Genomic DNA, 18,399 nt, shown 5'->3' on the forward strand with positions numbered 1-18,399 from the left:
ATTTACCGGTATTTCGGTTTTAAAATGAAAATTTACCGAAATACCGGTATTGAAATTTTCCATCGGTATTGCATTCCCTACTCGCAGCTATCGAAGCGCTGAACAATTCTTTGGGTCAGTTGGAAAATTTTTCGCCATTTCATTATGACTTTTTCACTATAATCCAGTAATCCGACAACTTTTGGTTTTTAAATTTCAGATTGGCGCGATTCTACTGTTTATATAAATAATTAGCATTTAAGGCGTTTAAGAAATGGATATACGATTTAATATTAAGGTTGCTGCAAATTTAAATATATACCTATTTGTTATTTTTACATAGAAATTTATTTTTAGTCTTATCCAATTGCTTCTTTCATTATTTAAAATGAAGGGAATACTAGTGGCTTTCTACTCACTATCATTTATTTGATAATCGAAATTTGGCTCATATACATACACATATAGTTTCTTCAATTTTGTCCAATGTCCTAAACGATTCAGGCAAAAACATTAACTTCTCCTTTGGCAAGTATAGGGATGAAACAATTTTTTTTCTACATGAAAAATATGATATCATATACTGAAAGTTCACACATTCAAAGATTTTTCTTTACATTTTTTGATTTGTAGTTTAGTATTCCATCTTGCATTATATATTTTGTTTTGTTTTATTTATTTTAAGGATATTAACCAATATTGCTTATCTGCAAATGGTATTCCCAGTTTTATTCAACTTCTCTTGTTAGTTAATCAGTTCCGAGAAATTTCCCATGTTTATGAAAAGATAAAATATTTACTTATGCATAATTGCAAACAGTCTAGCTTTTTACAAATAATAAAGTTGAACAAAAATTAATTTCTAATATATTTTCTTAATATTTAATAAGATATTAATTTAATAAAGCATCATTGGCAATGAAATAAATAATGGTGCAATCATTCAAATTATATTTTGTTATGTAGGAAAATTTAAAATAAAAATTGTAATATAATATTTAATTAAATCATAAATAAACATGTTTGAAGCCAATTGGTTTATAGCCAACTATGGGCGAACGGTCGGAAACGTTCATTACCACGTACCACATTTTTGTTTGTAACTTTTCAAAAATTTCATTAAAATTATATAAGCATTAAAATTATATTTGTATTTCATTGAGACTAATTTTGTTTTTGAATTTTAATACTATCGATCATACAGATTGATGTCAGCAATATTATAGTACCCGGTCCTCTGGGGTCGATGTCGGCCATAAGAAAAGTCAACTTTCCATGGCTCATCGCCTGTTTAGACCATGCAGGTTTATTTGTATTTACCATTTTTTACGTCTTTGTTAAAAAGGCATCTAACATAGTATACGTCCCTTTTGTGAGTTTTTTAGAAGTTGCTAATAAGCGGATAAAACTTTATTTAACACTCCAAAACAAGCTCTTAAACACTAAACTTATCATGGTGTGGATGTGTGGATAATTCAAAAATAAAATAGTGGTCAAAAACCTCTATACAAACACCACAAAAGTTTTTTTCGCTGTTTTTTTTTTTTAAATTACTACTATCAATAATTAACTTCCGTAGGGTAGTTATAGTAATGGGCCGAAAATCTAAAATGAAAAATTTTGCATTTCTCGACGTTTTGAAGGTTTCTGAACATTTTGGCATACCTCAGAAAAAATGTGTGTGTGTGTGTGTTTTGTATGTCCGCATTTTTTCGTCCACGTTTTCGGGCGCACGGATCAACCGATTTGAATGGTTCAAAAAACATTCGATTCCTATTGATGGGGAGATGTGCTGATTAGTTGGCCAGAATTAAAATCTCTCTCAAAAACTCGATTTCTATTTTCTGCACTCTTCGCTCTGTATCTCCGTAACGGTTCGACCTGCCTTTGCCAAAAACTAATCAGCACATCTCCCCATCAATAGGAATCGAATGTTTTTTGAACTATTCAAATCGGTTGATCCGTGCGCCCGAAAACGTGGACGAAAAATTGTATCCATACGTACACAGTCACACACACACATCCATTTTTTCTGAGAATAAGGTATGCCAAAATGTTCAAATTCCTTTAAAATGCGAAGAAATATAAACATTTTCAATTTCGATTTTCGGCCCATCACTATGACTACCCTACGGGAAGTTAAAAATGTTTAAAAAAAATCAAAATGTTCAAAATGTTAAGACAAATTGTCACATGCACCACTAGTTTAATATTATCTAAGGTCTAGGGGTTCTCATTTAAAAACATTCGATTGAAATACGTCGCCATCTTTGACTTATACAAGACGAAACATAAAATAGATGGAGCAAATCTTTGAAAAATATAACCAAGCTTTTACATGCAATTGAGCGTGCTGTATTAAATTGACCAAAAATTATGGCAGATTTAGATGTAAATGGTGATCCAGTTACCGAAGATGTTTCTGACAAATCACAAAAGAAAACTGCAAAACATGACAGTGGTGTTGCCGATTTAGAAAGAGTTACTGATTATGCAGAAGAAAAAGAAATTTCTTCACAGGACATTTCTGGGGTAAACTAACCTATAATCATTGGGATTTAATGCATCACTCCAATAATTACTATAAAATTTAATATTTAGGCTCTATCACTTTATGGAGATAGACAAAATAAAGATGCTGCCGCTAGATTGGCCAGAGAAAGAGAGTTACAAAAAATTGCTATAAAAAAGGAAGATGTGGATTTAATGGTATGTATTTTTTGACACACATAGATCAAAACCTGACTAGAAGCATTAAAAGTAATAAACTGCACCAATTAAAAAGCTATGATTAAAACTATTCGAAATCAGACGAACGTGAGGGATTTGCTTATATATAGACTTAATCAAATATCTTATATATAGACTTCAAAATTAATATAACTGTGTAAAACACAGTCGGCTTGTTCTGTTTCTTTATTCAATTTGATTGTTCGATGGTTCAATGGCCATCTATTAATTGCATTTTATTGTCTCTAAACAAAAACATTTTTTCAAGGTGAATGAAATGGAAATCACACGAACACTTGCTGAAAGAACTCTGCGAGAGCATGGTGGCAATGTAGTTGATGCATTGGTATCATTAACAAATTAATTTGTTAAATAAATATTGTGTTCTATACTGTATATATGATTTTAATTAAAATATGTATAAGAATAAAGTCTACTTTATTAAAAATTTACATTGTCAGAAAAGTAAATATGTACTAATATTGAAATAATCATAAACTTTGAGTCAAACTCAAAGGTTGTCTAATCTTAATTTGCCATCATTTTCAGTTAAATACATCAAGTCGGCCATGGTTTGCTCACTTATTGCTTCTTCAGCTTTTTCTGACATCTGTAACAATTTTACACTTAATTTCATAATATTTATTTATTCTATTATCTCAATCGAAGAAAGTATAGTAACTATAAATAATATAGTAATTGCCTGATCGATATAAAAAATGTATAATAAGCAAATAATTTGAAAATGATGCACTGTATAAAATTCAACATAAATTAGCAATTATTTTTTGTTGTATTAAGTCAATAATTATACATACTGGTCTGTAATCATAATCCGTTGTTGGAGTTGCTTTAAAATTTGGACCAAAATTTACACTGACAGTCACATTTTTGAATAATGACAATGTTGGAAAATAACAACCTCCATATATATGGTTAAAAGCTTCTCCTTGGTTGACCCCATTCTTGAAAAAATATATATGGGTATCTTCTAATGGTTTCAATAGTTTTAAAGACTCTGCTATTTTATCTTTATCTTCATAATATAAATGACTTTTGAATTTAACAAGAGGCTAAAATATAAATATATAAAAATGAAGTTAGCAATTAAATTATTCTCATAACAAATATAATAAATAATCCAGCATGTACTCTATCTTTGTAAGTATTTGGTGTATGATTAACATCACGAGTATCTGGCAATATAATCATAAATCCTAACACATCTCCTTCTCCATAGCCCTCACTGTAACGTGAACCAATTGATTCATGGAATCTGTGAAGAAACAGTTTTAGTAATTCTAAAAAAAAAATTTGTTTAAAATTTTGTTGTACCTTGTTCCTTTTCGTGATCTCCAGCTGTATCCAAATTTGTCATAACCCAAAGGTGCTTGCAAGTTTGCTAATTCTTGACCCCATCCAAGTCGAACAGCCGCACCCTCAGGTAATTCTTCAATAGTAGCTTCCCAATACCAACATCCACGAGTGACCCCTAATTAAAAATAAATTTAATGATATATATGGACATAAAACTCATAATGCTGTTTCCGAATTACATTTCAAAGTTTGCATATAATAAAGAATATTTTTTATGAGGTTTATTAACTGTTACCATAAGATATTTAAGACAATTCTTTTGAAAATCCATGTTAATATAATTTTTATAAAAATTTCTATATAACTTATATTTAGCTAATCTAATTTTTTTTTCACAAAAGATGAACTGTTCTTACCATGAGTGGCTCTCACCATGCAGTAACCTTTATCACCTGTTGCAGCTAATCTGTCTTCAGATATTTTTATTTGTGGTGCCCGATCATGTAGTGTTAAGAGAACATTAGCCGGAATCAATGCTCTATATAACCATCCAGGAATTGGTTTTCCGGCCCAATCTGAGCTTTCATCAAATTCCTGTATTTAAGTAAAATGTGAGTATTATGTATTTTATATTGTAAAACATACTTTAAAAAAGCATGTTAGTATACTAAAAACTTAGAAAACATCTATTTTTGGTTATATATTATATAAGGGACTTTTAATATCAAAATTTGCAATGAATAATTCTTTAGCTTTCAAGATGCTAGTATATTTGATTGAATTGTTCGCAACAAAATCAATGGGTAAATATATAAACTTATATAATATATAACCATCATTAGATTTTTTAAAATTATATAACTCGATTACATTGATTATAATCGATGTAAAAGAAATAAATGAATCTTCAATATTCATAAGAGTTTGTCATAGTCTTAAATTAAATCCTTGCCTGTCGGAATGGCGCATGTGGGTCAGGTTCAGCTAATATATATCTGTATCCATCCTTATTATACGGGTGTTCCAATGGATAACCATGCGCTGGCAACTTAGGAACTACTTCACTGCCACCCCGTCCTTTTTTTATAGTTGTTGTATCTCCAGGTAGTCGCCTTTTATTGTTCCTACCTCCTTTGAGAGCATTTTGCATGGGAACTGAAATAATAATTTTGATGCAATTAGTAAGTCAATATTAATAAAAGCTATTGAAAAATAGATAAAAAACATTTTTATAACATCTTAATCACATATTGATAAGTCTTATATTAATAGATAATACTTTAAAATTAATAAATTTACTTTCATCATCTTCCATTTTGCTTGATTGAGGTGTGAATCAGAACTGAAGCCTATGGTCATGTTGAAAGAATTTTATTATTGAAAGCTACAAACATTGTTTATAAACAAAAGCGATTAACACGAATGAAATTTTGTGCTGGTATCATATTTCTATAGCAAGTTCACCTTTATCATTTGGCAGTTAATTGTCAGTAGCATTATGTGTTAAATGAAGTATTAGGTTTCATAAATGTTTTATCAGTTTTTGAAAATAAATTTAATGAAACATGCTTTAGTAGGATTGAATTATACAATACTATTTTATAAATTATTTAAAAAATATGTTAGATTTAAAACAAAATAATTCAAAATTTTTTTTTCTATGTTCTTATTAATATAGTAATAATATTAATAATAATGCAGTATTTGCTAATTTGAAAATTAATATTCAATATACTATTTTAAATGTAATCTATATCCACATTACATTTTAATTAGGATATTGCATTTTAATTTTCCAATTAGCACATACTGCATTATTATTATCATTATTACTATATTAACAAAAATATTGAAAAAAAAAACTTTTTTCCCCTTGGATGAAAATGGGTATATACATAAAATATTTTATAAACCCTGGTATATAAGTGCTTATTAAAAATCTGTTAACTTACCATGAGTTATACCCATATCAGTAACCTTTAACAAGCCTCCTTTAATCATAGCTTCGTAATTGGGTTTAACATTTGTAAGATCTTTTGAAAGTAGGCCGAACATTGTTCCTTCTACAGCGTTTTCTTCATTATTAAATAAAACATGTGTGTCCTTGATCAAAGCCTTTTGCACAGTGGCATACCACGATTGTGTTACACGTCTAGGCATTGTTGTCATTGCTTCCCAATGTTGATCAATAAATGGAATGATTTCTCTATCTTTACTGAACATAAACTTATTTTGGCCATCTTTTGCAGACGCCTGCTGCAAATTGGCAAGTGCTGTAACGCACATCTGTGGAATTACTGAAAAGAATTTACATAATTGTAATTCTTGAAATTTGAAATATTATTTTGAAAAAACGTACATGCTTGATTTTTTTTGAAACTTTCCAATCCGGTTGGAGAACAGTTCTTGCATAAGAAAAAATAATTTGTCATGAAGGGAACAAGCTTTCCTAACTGGTAACCGATGCATGACTCATGGTACCATCGAGAACATGAAGCACAGAGTAATTCAACAATATTCAAATTTCTTTCCTTACCGCTATAAATAAAAATACATTGAAGTTCTTAAAATACACTGTTAATTCATCAAATCATACCAGTAACAATTGCCAGTTGGTTTGGTTTGTTTGTTTTCTGCTTTCAATTCCTTCTTCGTGTTATCATTTGATTTGCTTTTCGTATCTTTACTATTATCCGTTGTTTTCTCCATTTTTGCATTAATGAATGCGTCAAAATATTCATCAATTAGTTAAATAAAAAATAATATATATAAACGTAAACAAATAAGGTAAAATTCAAAATAACCTTAAAAACTTCTCATTTGTGGTGTCATCTTTGAAGAAAAACATAGCACATGGATTGCGCGCCATTTGCACAGAGTTTTTTGACAGATGTCGCTATAAAGATTTCAAAAAGACGCTCCGAGCGTGACTGCAGCGCCCTTGCAGCGCCGTAATAAATATGAACTAATTGGGGTTATCAGTGTGTGGTTTTCATGGGTTTTACATGTTTGTTAAAGAAAAAAGATATTAAATAATTGTTATAAATAATAATAAACAAGATACAGTAATAATGTGAACGCTGAATGTTTATTGAAATTATTAAATTTACTTCAACGTACTTAAAACATTGTTAAGTATAATGATTAATTAAATAAAGAAATGCAGTAAATATTTGTAAGGTTAAGTGCCTCAAAGCTTATGTCATAAACTCGGAATAGTTCTTAATAAAAACAATATAATAATATGATAATAATGATAAATAATATTTTATCAATAGAATAAGTAAATAGTAAATTAATTTATTCAATTTTTTGGTCAAACTAAAGACTTAGACATTATTATAAAGACATAATTTAGACATTATTATAAAGACAAGACCCATCAAATAAACTTGCAGGAAAAAAACTACATTAACTTTTCGAAATTAACTTATTGAAGAAAATATTGTTGACAAGTAGGTAGGACTCAATACCTCGACCGATTAACTGCAAATGCTTGGGAACCCACGGTGATCCATCAACACTACAAATATATATTTTGCATTATTTCAGCTTTGTATGAATTAAACTGTTTGCAAAATAAACATTTTTTCGCTATGTGATAACTTTTATTTTTCTTTTAATCATAAAATTACAATTATTATATAATAAAATGTAATTAATATATAGATAATAGTTATACATAATCAATATACAATATATAAATATGTATTTTTCATTATTTCAGGCTTGTATTAATTACATTGTTTTACAAAACAATTTTTTTAGTAAGCATTAAATTTTGATAATACAACAATTTATTGACTTATAATTTTTCTTTTTGCTAAACATAACAATTTTACAACTATTCATAATACTCCGAATTGTATTTTTATAACAATAAGGTTATGATACTTACTTTATTCTTCTAACCGCTGCGATCCACTTTTCCCGTTGATTTTCTTTCCACTTAGCTGTAAAAATGTATAGAATTTGCAGTCACTTTTTCTGCTGGTATTTCTACAGCCCACTACAGAACAGCTATGGTGGCTCATTTTTAATTATCTCATTTAAATTTGAAATAAATAAATATTTTATGTGTTTTTGTTTAAAATTTTGTTTATAATAGCCCCTTTTAGTGCTCCAAGTTAGCCACTACGAACGCTTCGGTCGATTTGACTTCCCCTTCCATGCCTTCGCACATAGCCATATTGGTCATATTGGTCGATATAATGAATAAATATATACATACTGTGATAAAAGAAGAGTATAAATAAATAAATAAATAAATATATATATATATATATATATATATATATATATATATAATGTACATATTGTACATATTATAATTATTTATTTATTTTTGTTAGAAAGGTTTGATACAGTTATGGTATGTTGTAAAAGTGAAATTTTTATAGTTATGGCTGCATTCATTATAGTACATCTTCAATAACGAGTAAAAATCTTGCTGAATAACGAGTAAAATCTTACTGAAATCAAAAATCTTAATTTTTATACTCAAGGATTTGAACAGAAAGAGCCACCAATAATACTTGCAATATATTATTATATTTATTTATTTCAGCCTAATGGCCTAGAAATACATCATTGTCTTAAGTCACAATAATACCTTAAACCTACTTTATTTACAAAAAATAAATTGAAAAGTCTAATCAGGGGGATCTAATAACTATAACGTTCTGGACTGGTTGCCCAAGTAACTCTTTTTCCTTTGCTTTCTTCATGCGGTTGATTGTTTTCAACCAGCCTAGACTTTCCTTACATTTTTGCCACAGAGAACGTCTTCTATAGAAATGCATATTTGCAATATATATTTTGCAGTTTGAAAGCAAAAATACATTTTATTAAATAGTGTGTATTGTTTACTTCATGAGAACTAGAACAAACTTAAACAAAGCAGGTGTATTAAATGTTAACTATTAAAAATTTATTATTGTCACATCGTTTGGAATGAAAAGAAGTTTAATTGAAAAGTTGATTTAAAAATGCGGAATGAGAGGATCGGGAAGATGTTATTGTCAGTGACGTGCTCGCCGTGACGTATTCGTAGCAAGGACGCTCAAGGCCGCGCATCGTAGTTCTACGATTGACACATATCTCGTTGCTCGTTGTATTCATTTGATCGTCGAGGGGGGTCGAGGGGGGGTCGAGGGCACATGCGCAGTGTCGCATTCGTCCGATATCGACCGTCGTTGCGCGGCGGTAGTGTCGTACGGTCGCTGTAGCACCAAGCAGCGTCGTGCCGCCGAGTCTCGTCAGTGCAGCGAGCCCGGTCTAGCGAGGCAGTTAGATCTGTGCGATCTGCGTGCGTGCGTGCGTGCGTTGTGTGCACGAGCGTCGAGCGCGCGCGCGCTCTACGTGTGCGTCGTGCGTCGTGCGTCGTGCGATCAGTTCCAGCAGTGCAGTAGCCCGTGCTGCGTTGGTTGTCGTCTGTTTGTTTGTTGTTGTTGTGGTGGTGGCTGTGCGTGGTGTGATGCCGCCATTATCGGCAGCCGATCGTAACAACGGGCATCGCGTGACGGAAGAGCGCGCGACGCGGTGAGTGTCCGTGGCGACCGGTGACCGATGGTGTCCTGCGTCGATGGCGCGGACGGCGTCAGCGCGTCGCCGGCCGACGTCGTCGTCACCGGCGCCGCCGACGACGGTGGTGACGGGGCCGGCGACGCAGATGATTGCCTGCGCGTGCGCAAGTGGTGGTGCTTCGTGCTCTCGAGTATCGTCACGTTCGTCGCTGGTCTTCTGGTGGTGCTGCTGTGGCGCGTATTTGCGTTTCTATGCTGCCGTAAGGAGCCCGAGTTGGCCCCCAATGACCCCAAACAAAAGGAGCAGAAGGCGGCAGCGCGACAAGGAAAGCAAGATTTCGAAGGGACCTTCATGACCGAAGCGAAAGATTGGGCGGGCGAATTGATATCTGGACAAACTACCACCGGACGAATCTTGGTGAGAACTGATGCAGAGATTACGTCTTTGATGATTTATTATTATTATATTTTGTAATCGTCCCAATATATTTTTCCTAAACTTTTGTTATTTAAAACTATTTATTCAATGATCCGCTATGGGCCGTCCGTGGTCCCGTGGTAAGAACGTGGGCCAGCAAATCCTAGTCCCGGGTTCGAATCCAACCTCGGTCGGTTTGGTATCAAAGCAGCTTGATACCAAATTTTCACTTGAAATCATAGATTTCAAATATGATTTCAAGTGAAAATGGCCTTTCGTGGGCATAGCTGTAGTGGGAACATGCCACTTGGAAGTAAAATCATCACTATTACAACAATTGTAATAATAAAAATTCAGCACATAGAGATGAGACAACTGTTTGGGTTGCCATCTATAATAAAAACAAGCGTAGTTTGTAAGAGATTCATCACAACAGCTCATAGAATCCATAAGTTCTGATCGCTGTTCAAATAAAAATCAAAAAAAAAAAAAATGATCCGCTATTTTAAAGATAATAATACACCAATAATATATTTTGTTATGGTTTGTAACAAGTTTGATATTTTTTACACTATGCCATCCGGCGACACCACATTGCCATCGTTCTTGGCCAGTGGCAGCAATCTTTCCATTATGATGGTGTTTTGTTTAGGTAACAATGAGTCATACTCGCCAACATAATTAAGACTTAAAAATTTATAATTTTGCAAATACAAATCAGAACGGTCGGCGACAAGCCAAGTAATAGGTATTAGCAATACAGGCGCCGAGTGAATAAATTTTTACGAGACGTGCGGATGGCAAAGTGACTTTAATGAACAGATAAGTACTATAAAAATAGTGCCACAATTTCTGATTACTTTTTACTAATTTTAATTAGATGGTTTTTAATAATTTGTGGGATTTTGTTCAAATATCACGTAAATGAAAACTATTTTACACTTCTTAAGTCAATATTTTATTATTTGAATTACAATTCTATTAAGAAAATGTATTTCTATACATGCCTTTCACTCAATCTGTATTACAAAAATTCATGAAAGATTATCCTGTTCGGTTGCATATTTCCTGACAAAACCAAACACAAAGATTCTATTCCGTAACGTACAACAAATTCTATTTCTGTACAGTACATAGTTTTTGATTGATATTTTGAATTAAAAATAAATTCATATCAGATAAATTGAAGATGTCCATTCTTATTTCAGTAACTTATTTGAATTGAATAGATAAAATTTAATAAACATTCTACTGTAAAATGTAATGATACAATATTGCATCATTGAATATTAATCTACTCCAATTATCAAATATACATTAGATTAACATTTCATATGTTAGAACATTTTATTAAATATTAGTTAATACATAATAAAAGTAGCTGATGAATATCAAGATCTGAGCCGTCAATTCTACAATTCGATTTATTAACTTGGGGCAACTTTGCTCCAATTATGTTCGTCGCATACGATTCCTTCAGTAAGCCCCAGACTTACATACCAATTACGCCGAGGGAATTATTTCAGGGAATAAATTATACATATAAATGATGCAGGTTTAGTTTCCCACATATCCTGAGTAAATTACGTCCTTAAATTCATATTTAGAAATGTATTTGTTAATGTTATATACAATATAATGTATAAGGCCAGGTTTCGAAAACCTAAAATAGTTTAAATTTAAAATTATCTTATTGTTGGATTTGATCTTATCATACAGAACATGTTTCTGACGAATAGAACATGCTCGCTGTGTGAAATAAGATATAACTACATAGTACATGAAAACTGTTTTATAAAATATAAAAAATGGCATAGTTATTCCTCTAGCCTACTTTTTGCCAAAATTAATATTATAATTATTTATTATTTTACTAATTATAAGTTCACGAATTTATCTAATTCCATCACATTTCCTACAATCAATTTGTTTAGTATATCTCAGTTTATTTTTTGAGTTTAAGAAAGTTGTTGATAAAAAGTATATTCGTATTGTATTATTAGACTGGTAATTCTGTATTTATTATATTTAATTGCAGGCATATAATAGTCATATTACATTCGTGATAAAATGCGTTCATCGTTCAGTTATGTATTTCTGTCACAACGCGTAGTTTTTCTGTTGATTTGATATTTTTTAAATCATTTATCTAAAAAGGGTATTCAAATTTAATCATTTCAATTTGAAAGTTCATAATTTTATTCAATATATAAATGAATTTATTTTGATTATATTCATATTAGTTATTTTTATAAATCGCGGTGTGCATTCAAGATCTGCATAAAAAAGAAGTTATTGACCTCATGACACTACAGTGACGTTATTTCAATGATTTGGTTTATTGATTTGATAGAAACAATATTTAAGCATCTTTATAAGTTATCTGTCTCAGTTTTTTTTTTTGAAACTTACTTTTAAATATTTTATGGCAGAACTACAAAGTTCTTGTTTTCTTACATTCATACCATAGTTCCAAAATTTTATTGCTACACATTGTTAGTTAATTTATGGATGACAAATATAATTGGATTCTATTGAATCATTTTACAGGATATATGTTCTTGTTTTCTATTAAATCTTCTACAATTTTTTCCTATCTTTTTGGTTTATTAATGTGATGTTGTAGAGTCATTCCATTGCGCAAGTCAAACAATTCTGTACGAACCAGATCGTTACGCCCTCCAGCCCAGAGCTCCCGGGAAGATACCAAAACGCTACAAGTTCGTTTGCTTCCAAATGCCTGTTATTTTATGGCAACATTTCTAATACTATAAAAATATTGCTTTATTAAACCCATTGAATAAAAATTTTAAATGTCGCTTTTTTGTTATTTAATGATAGTTAAATAACAAAATTTACAATAAACAAATTTTTTATATGCATATTTTTTATATTTTTTAAAATACATTGGTCGTAATATGCACTCATAACATTTAATATATTTCAATATAATCCTTATAGAATAAATTAAAAATAATATCTGGTTTGGATACTTCGGTTAACATTAATTTTTCCAAGTCGACTTATAAGTAGAAGCCATCGATTCTACACAAAAGTACCCGATCGCTCCACCGCATTTGGAATTACAGAGCGATAGTACGATTTCACGTACGAACGCAGCACACACACACACACACATAAATATATATATATATATATATATATATAAATATATATATACAGATATATATGACGATAGAAAAAATATATTGAATATTAGAAATAAAAAACTTGAGTTAGATAGGTCAGCAAAAATTTACTTCATTATTTCATACTTTTACTTCATAGTAATGTTATTATTGATTTTTTTAAAACTTTTCAAATTTGTGAAATTTGAATAAAATTAATATCATTCCCAGATGATATTCTTTATTTTTAACACATCGATCTGTACCTATCATATATTTTTCCGAAAATAGGAAAAGTTTTCACTTGATACACAAACTAAAAAAAACTACATTTATATTGCACAGTTTGCATTTTAACTTTATAATTTGGACTGTAATTAATACATGTATATTAATAAACGTTCTGTGCAGTATATTACATTGATTTGATTTTTATACATAAAATTTTATATGTTCGATACTACTGAATATAAATGCTATTCAATAACACAATAAAACTTTTCTGTAAGAACTAGTAATTGACAACGATATAAGCAAAGTAGTGAAATCAAAATTGTAAATTTTTTTTTTACTTATTGGTTTATCAGCCCTAATTGAAAAGTTAAGGGTATATACGTGTATACTTATATATATGAAGTAATAAACCGCATAAATAAATTATTTAAGATAGATCGAATAAAATACGAAAATGATTGATTATCTTATTTAGTGAAAAAAAACTTTAGTGCACTTTCTCTGTAGCTTTACAATTAGTAATTATCAGCCCTAATAACAACCAATCGATATTTATTATATTGCAATTAATTGTATAGGATATTATATATTCTCGCTGTGACAAATTCTCATTTGTGTGCAAGTTGGCATTGCCAATAATTAGCAATCGGCCCCACGCTGATTGGAATGAGATTTCACAAAGTGTCTCTGTCGATGTACAACAGCTGACGTTTATTTCCGTCCGTGTGACGCCGCCGAATACTAATGTCCTAATATATATATTTATTGATGCTCCGTACCGCACAATCTAGTATATATTATATATACTATACATATAATTGGAGATTACGATCTTTATCATCAATGCCGAGTTGAATAAATGAAACAAATACAGTAGTGCCTCGCATAACGTACCTATAATACTTAATTTGATGCGTGCGCGAGTTCGTTACGTGAAACGCATTTTTTATAGTAATACATATCAATAAAAATGATTTGTTATCTGGTATGAAACATGTTTTTTTAAAATAAAATTTATCGTACATATAGGTAAAATATTACAAATATTACTTTTGTACGAAATAAGTTAAACATCAGTTACATGTATTTATATTCATCTATTTCATTTATATTTTTATTGAATTATTAATCGCGGATCTATAATCAAATAATTATAAAATAATGCTGACTGTTATAAACATTTCGAGACTACAATTTGTTTCATAATTAGTGTCTAATTCTAATTAATGTTATTTAGTATTCAGTCGTAGAATGGGGCTTAAAGCTCTGCGAATAAAAACATCTCCGAACGATATCTCAAAAACAAGTTAAGAATTGTTTATCAACAATATTTGAAAGTAGAAGGCAAAAGATGTATTTACCAGCTATACCAGTTTTACCACGTCGCTATCAGAAGATAAACACAATGTTAGAATAACTATAACAAAAGTATTTTCTCTCATTGTTAGTTTTTTTTTACTTTGAGCACTATTGTTTAATTAATGGGACCTTCATATGTTTTTCAAGTTTACGATATTTGTTTCATAAGATGTATGAATTCTCTACGATTATGACTTTCTACAATATTAGCTGGGAGTTTTACTGAATATAGTCAGATAGTTGTTTGCTTGATAGGCAATATTTGTTGTAATATAATTGATTTGGTTTTTGCAATATAATTGCACAAAGTCAAATTGAACCTTTGTGCTTCGTCCTACCTCTTACCTATATCTAAACATTTCCCAAAATTACGTTGTTTCAACCTCGATTTTAACACATTAATATTATTTCGCAAAATTTTTGTTTTATTTAATGGTAACCAATATGTGATGGATTAAGCCGGCCACAGACGTAACTGTATAACTGCGCAACCTGCGACTTGAACATGTATTCTGTAGCGTCTGTGGGGTGTTTTTTGCGCAACTTGACAGACTGGTGCAAGCGAGTTGGCATGAGCACTTTTTGATTATTTTAATTGCGCAATCGTTCAAGTCGGCAAGTTCATTCGTTGGCCGCGTGTGGCAGCACATGTCCATATTTTTATTTTACATTGTAGCGAATTTATAATACAAGTTTATGAAGTTATCGACAATTAAAAGTTATGAAATTAGCCCTATGAACACTTTGAATTCTCTTCTGATGCTGTAAATATATAAATTAATAAAAAAGATATATTTTTAGGTTATGTTTTGACATTTATTATTTGACATTTGTGATATGCTTGCGCAAGTACTTGAACATAAACTTGAACCGTCTGTGGGCGCTGTGAAAATACGCCTGGTTGCGCATTCATTCAGTTGCACATGCATACAGTTACGTCTGTGGCCGGCTTTAGAGTAGTTTATTTGATTTTTTTGTAGGCTAGGTAAACTAGTAGGTTTAGTATCGTGCCATTTTTTCTAGATGTTGATATTAACACTTAAATATTGAAATCCTAATTTTTTAAATTAATTTTTGAAGTAGGTGACAGATAAGATGTCACGACTCTGTCTGTTCCTGTCTTGTAGCTGGTTGTTTTATATGATCTCAAAAACAGTGTCAACTTGATGTAATCACTTTCACCATAAACCTGGGTCATATTTTAAATAAAATGAGTTTTCTAAAATTTATAATTATATTATTATGCCTTGCTTGTTTCGAAACGTCAATAAAGCCTTATATACCTATACTTGAGAATTATTTATATATAAGTGTGTGTATATAAATGTACCTAATCTTTGAAAAGGGTGAACATTGACGCTTCTTATGTATCATGGAGTGCTTCTGACATTTCTGAAATGATGTCGTGGCTTGAGTAGTCACGCCATATTTCGTACAATGTTCGTCGATGTAGTAAATTTCCAATATATTGTCTATGAACATAAATATCAAAATTGAACTAAATTAATATAGAAGCATTTATAAATAATAATTTTATAAATTATAGTAAAGTAAATCTTGTGCACGCTATACAGAGATGTTATTAACCCTTTCCACTCGCGAATTGCGGCATCCAAGTGGAAAGAGTAAAAACTTACAATATTTGTTACTAGAAGTTTTGAAATTTGGTACCTCTATTAGATGTAAGATATGCTTGACGTTCACATTCGAAGGAGAGAATATTATAAATCTTATCGTAAGTAAGCCAGGAGAAATAATACTAGGAGCTTATAAATTTTCTTTTTTGCAAACAATGTAAATGGATATCTGAAAGTTTGTACGTACGAAAAAAGAGATATACTCTTCTTAATATTAAAGTTACTAATAATAAAATATTATAAGTACTAAGTTGAATAATTAGCAGCATAATATTTACTATATATAATGATTGACGTTAAATTTTTTTTATAGAATTTTGAAGAGAAATTTATGAATCAGAATGCTTTCTGATAGGAAGCAATAAAATTTAGAAAGTACGATTTTTTCACATAATCTAAATTATGAATAACTATTACTGCATTATAGCTGAAAAAATTATACTTCTACTTTGAAAGCGATCCAAATCTTCAGTCAGGTTGAGAGTGATCCAAAAATTATCTAAAATTAATTAGTAAAATAAATCATCTGTTAATATTTTCCAATCCATTAATTAAAAAATGTTATGATGCTATTTCTGAAAAAATATGTCAAGGTTGCTTATGCATTAAGCCCATGGTAAAAAGCCATTTATTTCGTATGTCTTGAACTGCGGTTTTAATGGCGCCAGAAAATAAGAATATTTAAATCATTCTAGTTATGATGACCTAGTAGTGCCACGAAAACTGGATCTTGTTTTCGTAGATTTTTGTACGAAATAACGACAATAAAGTTGTCGCTGTGCATGCCAATGGCAGCCGATGCACTCCATAAATTGCCAATGGGTTCGCAAAACTTATTTTCTCTGGAAAACAATTGTTTTTATGTTTTTTATTATTCTTATATCTATTTTTGCAGTAAATTTTTAAAATTAATTGTAGTAGTGCACTTACATTTCAGTAATGATTCTAATTCATATAATTTTTTTATAATTAAACTTTATACTCAAAACACTAAGTGCAAATTTGAAAGTGGTTACCTACTTTTAATGGTTTGATAAAAAATAAATAAATAGTTCTCTCCTCTTCATAAACTTTTAATAATGTTTAACTGGTATTTTAAACTCACGATGTGGCAGCTTTGATGTCAAATTTCCACTTGAGGTCGTAGATCTTAATATGACTTCAAGTGAAAATCAGCTTTCGTGAGTAAGATAATAAATAAAATAAAATAAATAACATAAAATTTCAACAAATACTTAAGTATAGTTAATTAGTTACTACTGGATTGAACAACAACTGGGTTGCCATCCATTCCAAAAACCATTTAATAAATTCGAAACAATTACTAAATGTCCTACAATTATGACAAATTGCAATTCAAAGTGTTAAAAAAATGGACTTAGGGTGGAATAGCTTATTAGAAAATGATCATTGACAAATAACATACTTTTTTATCTTTTGTTGTTGTATTACTATTATATAAACTTACTAATTCTACTCATTTAAATTATTATCACAAAGTTTTTCTTTCACTAGCATGTTCAAGCAAGCTTATATTTTGGATCATTTTGATACTTCAGAAGTATCTGATAAAGTTTCTGTCGTATTATACTAGTTGAAAAACAAACATGTAAAGCTCTTTACGTGATTTATCCAAGTCGTGTAATAAATCTTTATTTATATTGTTCACTTGCACCCTTACCTTTTATTTTCTTTTCCTCTAATAAGTCCACATTGTGTACCTGGCTAAACGAAGCCATGGCATATTGGGAAACACTTTCTAAAATCAATATGTGTTCAATGTAGGACACCGTATTTATATAGCGACCAAGTGCATGCTCACGTTTTGTTAGAACTTACAGAAGAGGGTGTATATGAACTTTGTCAATATTACGGAATAAAAAGCAAATAAATGTACTTATTAGAGTTCGGCGACTATTGCTAGTGCGTGACAGGTACGGCGCAAATTACTTTTATCATGTTATTCTGTGTTTATTTTTAATATATTCGAACATTGGTACATACAATGGTACATACAAACTTTGAGCATGGGATATAAATTGCTGGAAAAAGTAGAACATCGTTGTTTTGAA

The 18,399-nt window shown here is 30.4% G+C and overlaps 3 protein-coding genes across 3 annotated transcripts in view; 2 read left to right on the top strand and 1 right to left on the bottom strand.

The window, feature by feature from the left end:
* Positions 1–2,292: 2,292 nt before the first annotated feature.
* LOC113369834 (huntingtin-interacting protein K-like) lies at positions 2,293–3,073 on the top strand. The gene is made up of 3 exons (XM_026610433.1): positions 2,293–2,511; positions 2,581–2,688; positions 2,978–3,073. The coding sequence occupies exons 1-3, from the start codon at positions 2,356–2,358 to the stop codon at positions 3,071–3,073; spliced, it is 360 nt and encodes a 119-aa protein (XP_026466218.1). The 5' UTR covers positions 2,293–2,355.
* Positions 3,074–3,185: 112 nt separating this feature from the next.
* LOC113371624 (set1/Ash2 histone methyltransferase complex subunit ASH2) lies at positions 3,186–6,797 on the bottom strand. Its single transcript, XM_026612268.1, has 9 exons — positions 6,623–6,797; positions 6,386–6,564; positions 5,979–6,323; positions 4,979–5,181; positions 4,443–4,620; positions 4,045–4,201; positions 3,862–3,985; positions 3,528–3,782; positions 3,186–3,319 (listed from the first exon to the last, which is right to left on the bottom strand). The coding sequence occupies exons 1-9, from the start codon at positions 6,733–6,735 to the stop codon at positions 3,221–3,223; spliced, it is 1,653 nt and encodes a 550-aa protein (XP_026468053.1). The 5' UTR covers positions 6,736–6,797; the 3' UTR covers positions 3,186–3,220.
* The window catches only part of LOC113371623 (calcium-activated potassium channel slowpoke), a gene marked incomplete at its 3' end in the record, with an annotated part of 174,769 nt that continues 162,490 nt past the window's right edge, over positions 6,121–18,399 (top strand). The window contains 2 exon segments of the mRNA XM_026612267.1: positions 6,121–6,163; positions 9,686–9,969. Of these exon segments, the coding sequence (XP_026468052.1) occupies positions 6,121–6,163; positions 9,686–9,969 (327 nt within the window).

The sequence above is a fragment of the Ctenocephalides felis genome, unplaced genomic scaffold (genome assembly GCF_003426905.1).
Source record: "Ctenocephalides felis isolate EL2017-DRISC unplaced genomic scaffold, ASM342690v1 CF-g0.4_SCAFFOLD_01492, whole genome shotgun sequence".
In the NCBI taxonomy this organism is placed as follows: Eukaryota; Metazoa; Arthropoda; class Insecta; order Siphonaptera; family Pulicidae; genus Ctenocephalides; species Ctenocephalides felis.

Excerpts from the sequence above, each read along its gene's own strand:
- LOC113369834 (XM_026610433.1), top strand. The coding sequence starts at position 2,356 with ATGGCAGATTTAGATGTAAATGGTGATCCAGTTACCGAAGATGTTTCT. Across the intron at positions 2,512-2,580 it reads CTTCACAGGACATTTCTGGG|GCTCTATCACTTTATGGAGA; the intron begins GTAAACTAACCT and ends TTTAATATTTAG. Across the intron at positions 2,689-2,977 it reads AGGAAGATGTGGATTTAATG|GTGAATGAAATGGAAATCAC; the intron begins GTATGTATTTTT and ends CATTTTTTCAAG.
- LOC113371624 (XM_026612268.1), bottom strand. The coding sequence starts at position 6,735 with ATGGAGAAAACAACGGATAATAGTAAAGATACGAAAAGCAAATCAAAT. Across the intron at positions 6,324-6,385 it reads TTTCAAAAAAAATCAAGCAT|TAATTCCACAGATGTGCGTT; the intron begins GTACGTTTTTTC and ends AATTCTTTTCAG. Across the intron at positions 3,986-4,044 it reads AGATCACGAAAAGGAACAAG|ATTCCATGAATCAATTGGTT; the intron begins GTACAACAAAAT and ends GTTTCTTCACAG.